Source organism: Paralichthys olivaceus, chromosome 14 (genome assembly GCF_024713975.1).
Source record: "Paralichthys olivaceus isolate ysfri-2021 chromosome 14, ASM2471397v2, whole genome shotgun sequence".
NCBI classification, from domain to species: Eukaryota; Metazoa; Chordata; class Actinopteri; order Pleuronectiformes; family Paralichthyidae; genus Paralichthys; species Paralichthys olivaceus.
Window position 1 is genome coordinate 10,895,841 of NC_091106.1, and position 14,994 is coordinate 10,910,834.

At 39.7% G+C, this 14,994-nt stretch overlaps 1 protein-coding gene across 28 annotated transcripts in view; it reads right to left on the minus strand.

Annotated features, from left to right (window-relative positions):
- LOC109630696 (neurexin-1a) overlaps positions 1-14,994 on the minus strand; it is a 245,071-nt gene that overhangs the window by 212,897 nt on the left and 17,180 nt on the right. For 13 of the 28 annotated variants that reach the window (XM_069538526.1, XM_069538523.1, XM_069538521.1 and 10 more), the window contains 2 exons: positions 13,758-13,787; positions 12,562-12,609 (listed from right to left, as the gene is read on the minus strand). The exons of 5 other annotated variants lie outside the window; for them this stretch is intronic. In XM_069538526.1, the coding sequence (XP_069394627.1) occupies positions 12,562-12,609; positions 13,758-13,787 (78 nt within the window). The remainder of the gene's footprint in view (positions 1-12,561; positions 12,610-13,757; positions 13,788-14,994) is intronic. 10 more of the 28 variants (XM_069538551.1, XM_069538532.1, XM_069538529.1 and 7 more) reach the window with 1 other exon arrangement.

The following is a 14,994-nucleotide window of genomic DNA, read 5'->3' on the forward strand; positions in this document are numbered from 1 at the left end:
TCATAAATAATACAAAATAACTGCATTCCTTTGAGCTCATTCCCAACTTAGAGCAATCATTTATTGATCAAATGTTTGACGTAATATACACAGCAAGTCCAATTATAGTTATCCATACCGCCAATGGATGTTCTGTTCCTTATCATTACATTAACTTTACAAAGCTTGTCTTAACCAGAGGTTAAATTATGAATTAAGGCCTAGCTCAAATATTACTGTAAAGCAGGTACAATAAAATTAAAATAGGGAGATCCACAATGGAGACACAATTTGAAAAGATTCCCTGAACACAGAAGCTAAGAGGTTCTGTGCCCATGGAATCTTTGCATTAAGCTGCTTTTCTTTTTTTATGCTTGAAGAGACCATTTGCGATATAATAATTTATTTTAAGCAATTGTAGAGTAACTAGAGGCTGACGCAATCCACACATATTTTAACTTCTCAAGGTAGTCTAAAGGCTCGGTGTGCTGCTACATTTCAAATTCAAAATATACACTCACTGTCTCATAGGAAAATCTAACCCGATCCCACAACGCTTAACACTGCCAAACCAAGGATAAATAAATAACGTCTGACAAAATGAAAATTAATGATCCAGGTTGGCCTGATTCAAAAAGTCAGTTTAATTCTTGGGAGCTTTGCCTTGGTTGCACATTCAGGCGAACATGGACGTTTTGACAGCTCCCCCGTTGACCTTCACCTGAGCTCAGGGCTGGGGAATTATGTCCTCAGCAGGACCATGTAGAAGCAATATATTTACAGTTCATAATGTCACTCCCCTCTGACAGCACAAGGTTTATCAAACAATAATAAGTATACGCGCTTATGTCTTTTTAATTAGTATCTCCTTCAACTGGGTCAGTGAGGTGATACATTAAAGCAATGAAATTCTTATTTTAGAATTAAAACACTTATTTTAACATTTAACTTACAAATGTAGTTTTTGATTGAAAAAACACTGACTGGTCCCTTCTGTATAATTCTCAGACGAATGGCTCTATTTTAAGAATCGGAGCCCATTCTTCATTATTTGAATTTTTATCTGAGCGAGTTCTCTACATTGGCTCTCTGTAAAATCAGAACAGATCTCCCAAAATGCATGCTCTCTTGTGATTCCTAGAGTCTGTAACAGTAGAATGGGAGGTAGAGACTTCAGCTACCAGGCTCCTCTCATGTGAAACCAGCTCCTACTTTGGTCTTTGGGAGGCGTACACCATTTCTACATTTAAGGTTGGAAACATCCTTCCTGACAAAGTTTATAGTTAGGGCTGCATCAGGTGAGCCCTGAACCATCATTTAGTTATGCTGCTATAGGCCTAGACTGCTGGGGGATCTCCAATCATGCACTGAGCACTTCCCCTCCCCTCCCCACCATCTCTCTCTCTCTTCTCTCCCCTCTTTTCCACCCACCTCTCCTCTAGTCCCCATTTTGCTCCGCTCACCCCAACCGGTCTAGGCAGATGGCCGCCCACACTGAGTCTGGTTCGTTCTGAAGGATGTTTGGCGAATGGTTCAAAGAGTTTCCACTTTATCTATAATAATGGGTGTAGTTGCACCCAATAAACCAATCAGAGGGCCATCTCACCAGAGCCAGGTTGGACTTACAGACTGTTATTATCATGGCAGATTTGACAGGAAGTAAAACAGAGTGACACATGATGTGCACCCGCCTGTGTAGACACATATTACTGTCTTGATAATGTTCCCTTACAACAACAGTGAAGTACTGCACCACTGACTTCACACCAGGCATTTTTTCATCAAAAGGGTAATTGCTTAAAACAACAATGCACTAACCACAGCTCATTTTTAAACCAACACAACCAGATCACTGCAATTGCATTTGCTATTTGAACAACAGGTAGCTACTTGACGGGTAAATTAAATGGAACTAGGAAAGACGTGGTGTGTTGTAAGATAGCGAGAGCAAGACAAGGCCCATTGAATGAAAATCTAAGAGCATTGTGCTTTGTTATGAATTTACACTGTATTTACACAACACGATATAGTATTGAAAATAAATTGCACTTATTTTATTACATGCCGACAGTGTTTGGGAAGAGTAACAACTTAGATTTAATTCTGAAAAATCGAAATCCTTCCAATTCTAATAATTCTCTCACTTGCTGCAACGTAGCGACAAAACAGAAACAGTCAATCCTTTGTAAGATTGTCGTTCCTCAAGGAGCTTAATTGTAATGGGAGGTTTCATCCAGGCTTGTTACAAAACACACCTATTACAGTGATAGAGATCAGAGGGAAAAAAATTACAGATAACTGCAATACCAAAGGGAATAAGCACAAATGAAACAATTAGTTTCATCTATAATTCATGAGATATGTGAAGGCCACTGGAGAGATGTGGATGATAAATCCCCAGTTTTAGCCAATGAAGAGTGTTTTACTGAAATACATCTTTAACAGCAGGGTGGTGAGATGATTAGCTCAGACATATCACGATTAGAAGGATTTCACAAGGCTTCAGACTAATGCTGCGATATCTTACTTACTTTATTGGCGTTGAGCGTTGCATTTAAACAAGGCTGCAAATACAACACTCTCATTACTGACCATAGAAAATAATACCTTTGGGACGTGAGGAGTCTCATCTTCAAATTGTGCTGCAAGCTGCATTTGATAATTAGAATCACATCACAGGGCTTTAGCTTTTAGCAAATGAGTCAAGAGCAAATATTCATCCCGAAAATCAACAACCAAGTGTTTTTTTTCCAGCAGTCAGTCCGTACATTGGGTTCCATTTGAATTCTCAATCATCGTTGTATTTGTCAATGAAAATGATGAGATTGGGGTTTAGAGAAGAGATATTAAAAACTACCGTGGAGAAAACTACACGGATATTAACCACAAGGGTTTTTACTTCCAAAATTGTTTTAGCAATAAGACTGGAAACGAGGTAGGGTATTGATTTTAAAGGGTTATACAACCAATCCATCTGCTTTTCACATTCTTTAGCAGCATTAAAGCATTTTTTACCCCCATTTAAGAGGTTATGTTTTCATCAGCATTGGTTTGTGTGTAAATTGGCAGACATGGATTATGACTAAAACATTTGGGTGTTAAAGGTGTAGCAAGGAATTTATTTCACTGTCTTTGAAGGTCCAGGGTGTAAGATTTAGGTGAAAAGGATCTATTGACAGAAAGTGAATATAAAATAATCCTAGTGATGTTTTCACTTATGTAATCATCTGAATTGTATGGATTGTTGTTTCCTTTTACCCTAGAATGGGCCTTTTATATTTGAACATATATCGGCAGCGGGTCCTCTCTACAGAGGCTGTCATGTTTTTTTTTACAGTAGCCCAAACTGGACAAGCTAAACACCTTTGAGTTTTTATGACAACTGACAGCTAGCATAGATTCTGTCACTAAATTGTACAAACTGAACCTTTAACATCATGATAAAGAGTGTTTTTAAATATTTTTAATTTTTATAATTCATGAATCTTGATGAAAAAAAATCAGCATGTTCAGGGGACTGATATTTATGAGTGTGTGCAATTTGAGGCCGATCCAAATAAAAATCTGGATTCAGTTCATTTAAATGTGATTTCAAAGGGGAACTCTAGGTCTCAGTGGAAGTTTGCACTACTGAGTGTCATCCTAGTTTTTAAACTGTCATTTTAAAGACCACATTAACTTTATGCAGGTCATTGCCGCTTGCATACATGGTCATGCTAATATGGTATTATGAAAAGTAGCCTCATTCATTTAAAAAAAAAAAAAAACCTTGGGAAAAAACACTTTTCTAGTGTCTTCACTAATGATCTAAACCCTGATTTCCATGGTGTCATCACATTCCTCTGACGTCCCCTTCACGACAAGACAATGAAAAACAGTATTAGCCTCTGAGGCAGATGTCATCCTCAAGACAAAACACCCCTGAGCTGATCTAAGCCTAAAACTCATCGATACAGCAGCTATGGATCAAGTGGGGTCATGTAATCTCCCACTTCCTCTCATCGGTTTGTTCTCTCTTTGAGGATGTGTAAGGAATGTACAGCTAATGAATCTAAGGAGCAGAGGGAGAATAAAAAGGCAGGAAAGGCAAATGAATAATACAGAGGCCGATGTCTCTACATAAAATGACTGCATGCAAAGTGAAAAACATTTCTTTAGACGAGCAGCAGAATATCGCAGGATGGTTTAATATGTCAACCTCATGTTTCTTTCAAAGATATGTTGCCACCACTGCAGTAAGTATTGCACGATGCTACACAGAGCTGAGAATAAATTGCACTATTGAGTGTTATTGTCACTTTGAAAAAAAAAACTTTAATTATTGCCTTATTAGAGTGGAGATTTACAGTGAATTGTCCATTGTAATTTTTAGTCATGAAAATAAAACATAACATTTTCATCAAAGCAAAATCCTCAGCCCAGACGATCTCTGAGCAATCAAATTGGCAAAGAGTTGCTTTAACCACATGGATACAATTACAGAATAGCAGTGTCCAGCCTACAAATTAGCCACGCAGTCGACACTCACTGCAGATAAGTGGTTTCCTCAGAAGAAAGCCACAATCAGGATCTTTAAACACAGCATCGTCACGACATGTGGTTACCAAACAAAGAATCAGTCTTATATCTAAGTCACCCTCCTCCTACTAAAGCAAAATGAAACACCTGACATCTGGAATCACAGGAGGGAAAATTTGTTAAAACAAGACGTGAGACTCCAAAAAATAGGTTAATGAGATACAGCCTTCAATGTGACAGAGGAAAATTGTTATATTGTGTCTGTTATTTTTGCTGTTATGCAACTGACAATTCATATGTAACTCCTCTGAGGAGATGAGGGGAAAACCTTTTACCTGTTTACAGAAGGAAATGCAGGGAGAGAAGGGAAATATTTCATACGTATCAAAAGGGAATTCAAGTCTCCCTCTAAAGAATGGTTCTGTCCCTCGGGACATGTTGGTCTTGAGCGTAATGACTCTCAGTGCAGACCTCCTGAGACAAATTGCCACTGACCCCCATGGATTTTTCAGGGCACACTCGATTGGAAATGGACTATTCAATTTCCCACAGGGAGCCTTGCCATTACCCCGCTATGCGTCACTGAAACGGCATCCAGTCTTAGCAGTGGCATAAAAATACTCACAGAATGTTGCGTCAGTTGTGGAAGAAGTCCTGATTATAGTTTCATTTAGTATATTTATTTATCACATCAATAACCAGGATTGATACGTGTTGAGCTGTTCTGTAGTTGTGTGCTTATTTACATTTAATAGGCGACCGCAGAGTCACAGTGTAATGGGAGAAGATGATTGGAGCAATAATGACAATGGGGATATAATCTCTTTGAAGGTGGCTAAACCACGTGCATGCTCTCATAAATAACCTACACAAAGCAGTGCTATACGTCACTCCACTAACGTGTATTATGAGCATTTACCTCATACTTTTTTTAACACCTACTGAGGGCCTCAACGTGATTTCCATCGCCTACACACAGCTTCGCAATAATACCTGGCGGTGTTCCATCAGCGGAGGCCAGCGAAATGGCCATAATCCATGATTTCAAAACTGGAATATAACTAAACAAACTGATATTCAAAGGATCCATTTCACAGTCCGCAGCTCAAGTATAGGTATCTCCCTTTTATCTATTTTCTGCTACGATTCATCCACTCCCTTCTGCGGGCCAAGAAATAGAGTTTTTCATCACTGCAGTCTCTCACTGGCATCGACCAGCAATATTGATCCGGAGCAGATCTCCTTCCACTTCACCTGGGGAGCCAGATGAGCCTTGTTCATATTGATCCAACCTTTTTATTCTGCGCTCTCCTTCGCCCTCTCTTTAGGTTTGGAACAGTCATCTCTTATCGTAAATATTCTTTGAGAAAGGCATTGATAAGTATTAATCCAAAAGTGCGCTGTTGGATTTTTCTTGTCACCGCTGATCTACGCGAGAAGACGGACGTGCCGTTGAGACCTGCCTCAGAAAACCTGCCTCAGAGAACCTGTCGGTTGTGACAGCTGAGAGATGAGAGGGTACGATGCTGATTGAGGATGCTGACGATGAAGCTGAGACTGGCATAAAGAAACGCCAAACATGTCCATCAGGAAGCCAGACGAGTGGTTCTGATGTACCAAAATACATTTTTTTGCTCCGAACAATAAAAGGGAATTTTGTTTTGAAAAGCAAACACTCTCATTGAACTTCAGGCAACAGTCTGAATGTTCTTCTTTTCCTTCATCAATATATTGTCTCGCTGTGTCTATTATAATCACATGCCTCTCTCTTATAATCCCACTTTATCGCACTTCTTCTCTCCACATTGTGCCCCCTCTTCCTTTCTCTGCCCATTTCCTTGTGCTCATTCTTTGAGAATGAGCGAGAGAGAGAGAGAGAGAGGCCTCTCTGTCTTTAAGTCCTTCACTCGCTCTGTATCTTCCTGCCTCCCCCTCAGGAGAATCTGTGGTAATGTACTAATCTGTGGAGATTTAGTGCAGTCTTGCCAATCTGCCACGTCAAGATACACAAATCTCACTCCAGGCAATTACAGCCCCCCCCTGCACTGCAAAGAAGTATTTTTCTCCATTTCTGTAGCTTTGAAAACTGCCTCTGCGACCCATCAAGTACAATTTCCTTGTTTGTAACAAACACCAAGGGGCTTTGCGTGGTGTACGGAACAGGTAACGTGGCCAGTGCAGGGAGAGGGAAATTAGTCGCCAGCAAATAAGCTAAATTCACCTGGTAAAAAAATCTCAATGTTAGAATGTTTGATGGGAGAATCTGAGCAACAATGTGAATACAATGGAAAATCATCTATAAAATTTTTAGATGTGATTGAAAAGCATTTTTTATTAATGAGTCAAACTTGATAATAAAAAAATACAAGATATTAAAGGAATGTTCCATCAGCCAGGTGGCTATGACAACATGACCTTCACTGACACTATTGTGTATAATGTGGCACTCGTAGATGTTTGGATTAATTGTATGTTTCAAAAGGGACAAATTTTCAGCTCAGAATTTTATTATTATAAGTTTTTGTATTTGTCAGCTTCACAGACAAAGCAGGTGGTGAGTTGGAGCATGACAAATTATACAAATAACCGAACTTGAGTTCAAAAAGTCTCTTTAATTTAGAGGTTTCTCACACACAAAGCGTAACACAAAAACATTGATTTACTTTAAGAAAAAATGTTTCTATTCAACACTGTCCTTGTGGAAGTTACAGGGTTTTATGTGGCTTTGGTTGTGTGATTGTACATCACCTCTTAAATTTAGGCAGGAATTTAAACTCCAGAATTCTTCTCGAAGCCCATCGGCAATAGGTTGTGTAAGTGTTTTAGGTCCAATTGACATTTTGGTTCATCAGACTGAATCAGAATGCAGATAACTTAAAAAGCTGATAGCTCATGCATGTCGGTCATTGTGTGCTGCCTCTTTGCATAACATGGAACGTTTTACCTGCAAGCATCCAAAGCCTCAAACGTGATTTGTCAAAGTAGAAACAGAACCCAGAAGGCTTCCGGCTCCAGAATCCTGTCCCTCTCCTCCAGATTCTACATGTTCACAAGCATAATCTGTTTAAAAAGATTCATTCTGAAGTATGCGATCTCTGTATCAGTGACCAAAGACTATTATTTGATCAAATCCTCTCATATCTCACTACATAATTATGCACTTTCCCCCTCACTCGAGCATGAATCATGTTTTTCACACTATTGTTACGAAGGAACATGAATAATTATAGGCGTGAAATACATTTTGAAAGAATTCCAGCAGCATTTCCTCGACTCGATGCAAATACAGTTCACGGAGCCACTTTTGTTCCTCTCTACTAGTTCTTTTTAGACGGAGCAACAATTACACATCTTCGCAGCAGCCCTGAGGGGTCTGTTGCCTGCAGCTAATGAGGGTTTTAGTGCAGTAAATCACTGTAACTCAGCGTTTGTCATTTCATTTTTTTATCTTTCAACATTGGCTTTAAAATATATTATGGGGAGGAGCCGGCTTCCTACTGTTCAATGACTGTCTTGCTAAGGGATGAGCTTTGAAGTTTTTGGGTCCATCAACAGGAATATTTGCTTAAGCTTGCAAAGAAAAAAAAAAAGGTATGCCAGAACTCTTGAGGATGTCCCGGCAGAAATCTCCCCAAAGACATAAGAAATACATGATTGCTGAGACTTCAAACCTGAAACTGAGCAAGACTGTGTGACACTTGAAAAAATTGTGCCATGGTAAACATTTTCCCTTCACCTTCATGTTTATAATTTCCATGTGAGTTTCTCTTTAAGAGCTGTTTGAATGTGACAGAAACTTCAAAGGAAAAGAGAAATATGAGGGCAAAGGCAGATCCCTGACTTTCTGTAAGCACTTGGATTTTCACTTGACTGACATTTTTGGAAGCGTTGCCTCCTGGAAGAAGAATGCTGTCGTATACTGTACTATTGTTTTTATCGTCATGGCAGTAAATCACCTTCTTAGTGAACAAGTGAGTTTTTGACGATCAGACATAACTCTAAACTAATGTTTTACTGTTATTTCTCATATATAATCATTCAACAATCACTAAAAAACAGCTTTGGTTGGGCTCCTCAGTTTGAAGGCTTTTAGTCCAGATGACGGTGACATCACTCATATGCCAAAACTTAAACCTCACTGAGTTTTTGTTGGGAATCCTGAGTCAAGCTCTCAAATAGCACCTCCACTGACATTTTACATGATGAGAGTACAGACGAACACTGACTGTAAGGTGTTGTTCACTCCGAGTATGAATCAAGACATGTCAGAAGTGAGCGCTCAGTTCTACCCTCACGCAGGAACATCGACTGACCGCCGAGATGAAAATGTATTAAAGATGTTACGCGGATGTGTTTAATGTGTAGGGTTAGAGCAGAGTCACAGTCAGTGAAGCTGAGTGGATCTCAGCGACAAGTCTGCCAGGTTTTATGTAAAGCTACAAAGGCAACATCTGTTGTTGATTCAATGCACACCACATGCTATTGTGTTAGCTGTCACATAAAGATGGCAAACAAGTTTTGATAAGTTACGCACTGATGTGCTGTTCCGCATTATTTAAAGGAACTTGTTACGCTGTGTTCGCAAAGGCCCCATGTGCTGCAGATGACCTACTCTGTGTTGACAACCATCATCAGAAAATATCTCTCTTTACGTTTAGCTATTATACACTGAAAACTAATCATTTCAATATGCATGTAACATTTCAGAGCAGCGAAATAGAACTTCCGCATAAGTTAATGGTTTCCCAAAATTTTTTTAAACTACTCAATCAAATTTTTGCATATTTTTCACCACTGCTATGATCATCAATATCACACAAGCACCTACACACACCCCTTAAAGATCAAAATGACACTACGAATATCTACTACACACAAATACATTGACAAATTCTTTCCATTGCTTGTCACATTTATCACATGTGCCTGGACAGTCGCATGTGAAAATGTATGTTGTCGTGTCCCGACAACCAGTGAATATCAGCTGCCTTCTCATAAACTTGTTAACATTACTGTAAATGGAAAGAAGCAAACGTGAGAGCACCAGATTCTATCGTGAGCCCACAACTCCGCTGCATTTTTCCTCACCTGCCACTTTACTCAGGTGCAGTTAAGTCACTTAAACAAAAGCCAGAACAAACCAATGATTCTGGTTCTGCGTCCACTGATGCCCACTTGGCTGTCAGAAGCACACAACAAAGCACAGCATGGTGCATCAGAATTGTCTCACTCCATAAGGTTTAGAGTTCTCCTCTGTTTCTTTGGCTGTTTTAAAATCCATGAAATTTTCATGTGATGGCTGAAGATGACATCAAAGTGGTTATAATATGCAGCCTCACAAGCAAAATATGAGACAAATCGTTTCTGCATCTTCTTAGGGAACAATTGACTTAAGGAATTTTCAAGCCACGGTACATGACTGCAAGTATAATCTTTATAAACAAGTTTAAAAAAAACCCTGATTATGTCACTGCAGCAGAGACTTCAGCAAGAAACCCTTTTAAATTACTATCTCATAAAATAATGTAAATAGAAATATAATTATAAGGCTAATGTTTGAAGAAAGGGAGTGAAAGCATTAAGAGTTGGACTTTTTGCATTATGATCTAGTTATGCAAAAACATACTCTGAAGCTTGTGCTGTTGTGAATGTGTGGTACCTGAAAATCCCACATACTGTACATCAAGTGAGGCTTTTTTTCCTCCAACATCTTTCTCTTAACACACTCCCACAACATTACTCACTGAGCTGTGCTCAATCCCTGCTTAAATAATATCCATTACTGTTCCGTGCGATAAGGAATGCAAACATATGCACACCTCCTTAAAGATGTTTTTTTTAGGGCTGAGCCTCATGACCTGGATTAGACGACACCAAGGCTCAAGTAGTATATTTTAATCCACTTGCATGGAAGGTAAACTGTGAATGTATTCATCCACATCCACTATATTATTGCCAATATGCAACTATCTTTTGATCAAGGGGTGATTATGGAATGAGTTCAGTCTCAAGTGGCTCAGGTTTCATTCATAAATTGTACAAAATGTACATTAATTGTTCTCAACTTTGTGGATTTATATCATTAAATCCTCAAACCAGAACCAGAAAATGGCTGTGATTTGATTACATTTGATTATTTAATGTTTAAATTTACTTCAGCCATTTCTAATCTGGCAAATATACAGAAATAATAGCATCTAATTTACAGAGCAACACTTCTAGCTTGTGCAGCTGATTGTTGGACATGAGTCCTCTACTCTTTGAATGCATCTGTTAGATGTGTTGTTCTTAAGTGTGCAAAGTCCAGTAAAAAGACATTATTGCAATAAAACGCTGCAGTTTAAACATCAATTTAATTGTAAAGTAAAATAAAGCACATCATGTGCAAACAAACCAACAAAGGTCTCACTTCGCTGAAATCCTGAGTATGTATAGGTCAGTAAAATGACAAGAGACATTTTCTATCTTTTGAAAGTGCTAGCAATTACATTAGAAAGTGGACTAATTTAGAAATAGCCTGAATGTACCTGTAAGCCTGCCTGCACAGCCTGCAGTTCCTCTTAAGCTGCACATGGCAGTTATTGTGATGACAGCAATTAAATACCCAGTGATTTGTGTGCCAGTGGTATTACGACTTATCCTTCTGTATGCCCTGCTCTCCAGAGCTGCATGGGAACAAGGTTTTTATGAATCCAGTGTCAGTTCACCGGCAGAAAGCAGCACACATAAACTAGCCCGTCCTCAAAGGAGCAGCCATGAAACAGGATAAACCACACAAGTGGTTAACGTGACACGGGAGGACCTCAGTGGGAGCTCACATAATACACACTATTCTCACAAGCTTAAAGCAGACAATGAACACTGGCACTGTCCTCGCCTCTTGGTTTAATACTCAAATGGGCAATGTGTGTTTGAGACCACACAGTACATAACTGGACTGACTAGGTTTCAAACTGTACAACACAAGGGACAACTAACCACGGCTTAAATTAGAAGCATTGTGCTACGTATGTCCGATTTGTGCCTCATCAGCATTCTCTCAATCTCTCCCTGTGGCTTTCCTTCTGCCACATCCAGGCTGGGCGTTTGGTCTAGCGTAGTAAAAACCTGTTCGTTTCACATGAAGCCGCAGAGTGCTTATTAAATACACCATTCAAAACTGAGTGTGTTTTAGTCCACAATTTGACTTATTTGTGTAAAACTACAAGTTGACATAGGGGACAGTTTCCACGTAGTCAGAGGCTATGTGATTTCAGTTTGTATCAACATATTTGCAGAGGTTCTGGATGACCTGTATGATTGTGGTGATAATTATATGTATTAAATATATTTCTTACATAATTGGATCAGTGACAACTTGTATATTAGTCCTAATAAAAATGTAGATTTGAAGGTGGAGGAACATTGATAATGTGAATTTCAGGTATATGTGTATTGGAAATGACACTTACCTTAAGAGATGGAAAAAATCAGTCCTGTAATCTTGTCATGAGGAATGGTTTTGTGTGTATGTATGTATGTGTGTGTGTGTGTGTGTGTGTGTGTGTGTGTGTGTGTGTGTGTGTGTGTGTGTGTGTGTGTGTGTGTGTGTGTGTGTGTGTGTGTGTTGGGGGGGCGGGGGTACGTGTGTTTCATGTATATGCATAACATCGGACATTACAATCGCATTAAATAGAAATCCACAGGGCAGTTTGAAGACTTACCTGTTCAGACGATGCTTCACAAGTTAATGATAACAGTCAGCATTTAATACATCATACTATTTTATTAAACTAATAAAATGTACCAGAATTCTGAATGAGCCTAAATTAAAAACATGGTACATTTCAAAGCAACATCAAGAACAACATAAAAGATGAAAAATAAATTGCAGTATGCAAGTGGGATACTTGAATGTCACAGTGTTAAGAACTGCCTCTTGAATTCAAATTCATACAGTTTAATTATGCATCATTTGACGTTAAATACACTGACATTCAAGTTACCCACGCTCTAGTCAGCTCATGACGACTTGCTAAATTTGGCTCTACTTTAGTAACAGACTTGAAAGAATCAAAGTTTTACCTTGAATGCTCAGTAGGGACCTTAGAAGCCAAGCTTCCCCTCTCTGCCCTGAGGAGGAGAGTCAAATGGGAAAGATCAGAAGTCCACTTACCCCACAGGGAGAAGAGGTGAGGATCACAGCCAGGATGGGAGGCCCACAACACTATGATCAAGCCTCACTCGCAAACCCCATTATTTGAACAAAAAGAGTGTAGTTACCCCTTGGTGGTAGAGGTGTACTGGAACTAGAGCAGAAACTATTGTTCTGTTCAAATAACCACATGAGTCTTATTGAGGATTCCCATGCACAAAGCAGAAAAGAGACAGTGGGCACAGCTTAAACGGGTGAATGCAAAGCATAGCGGCACCTACCTTGAAAAGCTTTCATTAAAAGTTGAGAAAGCAATTTAAAAAATGCCAATGACTTTATATACTTCATTTAGCATGAGTATATAACGCCACAAACACTGCTGTCATAGTTAAATGAGATCAGATAATTAAAACAGCTGTACCTTTACCTATGAGAATTGATGAAATGTTCCATGAAGAAAGCAGATTCCAGACAAAAAGGGAGAACAAAAGGAGAGGAGACACCGATAAGTGTCATGGTCAAGTTGGAGAAGGACAGAGGAGAGGAGAAAGAGGCTTGATGGCTACACATATGTGTAAATATAAGAAAGAAAGGCAAAGGGGACAAAAAATGGAAACTTTGAAGAAAAGAACAATACTTCACATTGCTCTGCTACATGATGAGGATATGCAGCAGCCATAGAGATGGAATGATGAAGATAGAGCAGACAGACCATCTGCAGACGCTCGCAACATGCATTACAGCAGCGTGTCCAGATGAGGATTAGCTTAAAAATTCAGAAAGCTATTTTCAACCACCATGCATCATGTCCTGATAATGGTAATGCAAAGGTCCCGTAACTTGAACCACCAAAATGAAATGAAGGAAAAATGGAGAGAAATGAAATGGCAACCCAGCAGAGTGGGGAATAGTTCCAAATGGGGTCGAATGGAAAAAAATAGAAGTCACTGTGAGAATGAATATGAATGAGGTTGTTCAAAGTAAGTAAAATAACTGAAATGACGGCCCATATCTGAAGCTTCAAGCCTGAGCATCCCACACGAGTAAGAGGCACACACATTTTCAAACACAACAGGAGCGGGAGGGACAGTGGAGGTGTGACGGGATAAAGGAACAGAGCTCATACCTTGGTCGCCCATCATCAGGTGTGCCAGACCTTAAAGGAAAACGAGAGCACAGTCAGCAGAGAACAAGGGATCATGGGAAGCTGTGTGACACTGTCACGCAGGCATCTCTTTCACAGCAGATGTCTGTGCTACTTCAGGAGCGTTGGGATCAGGAAAGAGAGGGACGGACAGAAACAGAGGATGGACAGACAGGGCGAGCGTGATGAGCATTCGGCCAACCAAAGTAGGTTGCAATGCATCATCAGCCACTTACTAGACATCATTCAGAAATTCTGAAAACTCAGGTTGACCCAGTTTTTCTCTAAAATGTGAAATACCCAAACTTACTCAGCCTACAAAGCACTGACAGAGCAGTCGCTCAACACATATATAGCTGAAGCCTGTTTTACCTTGACCTTCAACAACAATAGTCGTGTGTCCATGTAACCTATAAGTCATATGCTGCTTTCAGGCACGCACTGAACTCCAGAGATCCTTCAGACTTCCTCCGCAGGGACTGTATGTGCGGACGCAAAGTGAGCGACAGAGCCGATGTAACAGCGGGAGATCCTCCGCAGGATTCATCGTGAGCCAGAGGGGGTGGTGATGATGATTCTAACATGTGGCAGGCGCAAAAATAAAAAACATCAAACAAATATCTGCGGATGAAAAGCAGTGCCGAAAACATGTACAGACGAAGATGTCAAGAGAGTTTGTGGTGGTAAGAGCCAACGCCAGTGTCGATGGGCTGGAATGAATATGTTACGTCCTGCCTCTGTCTGCTGCACCCCCCCTCGCCTGAATCCTGCAGAGGATCGGTTGCTGTTTTGAACTCTGAGCAGAGAAAGTCTGGACCCACTTCTCTGGAGTTCAGGTTGGAAAACGTCTATACAGATAAAAAAGGGAAAAGGCTTGGACATGGTGTGGTCACTACGCCATCTTGAGAAGCAAATCGCTTAACAGTTACATTTTATTCAATTTATTGGATTTGCACATTTGACAGCACTTACTGTTTTCTTTGGCATATGGATACAGCTATAGTTATCTGCCTGGATTATGGAAGATAGCTGTTATAGTTTGTTTGATTGATCAAAAAAGTAAAACAAGCCTGAAATGATTTATTTATCACTACCGATTTAGGGAATTTGTCAATATCATTTTGTTTTTTAGTTACTATGCTCAACATTCTAGTGCAAATGAAAAGTTCTTCAGTGTTCAGGGTCAAAAGCCCTGCTGGTCTTTGTTATTGAGGCAATC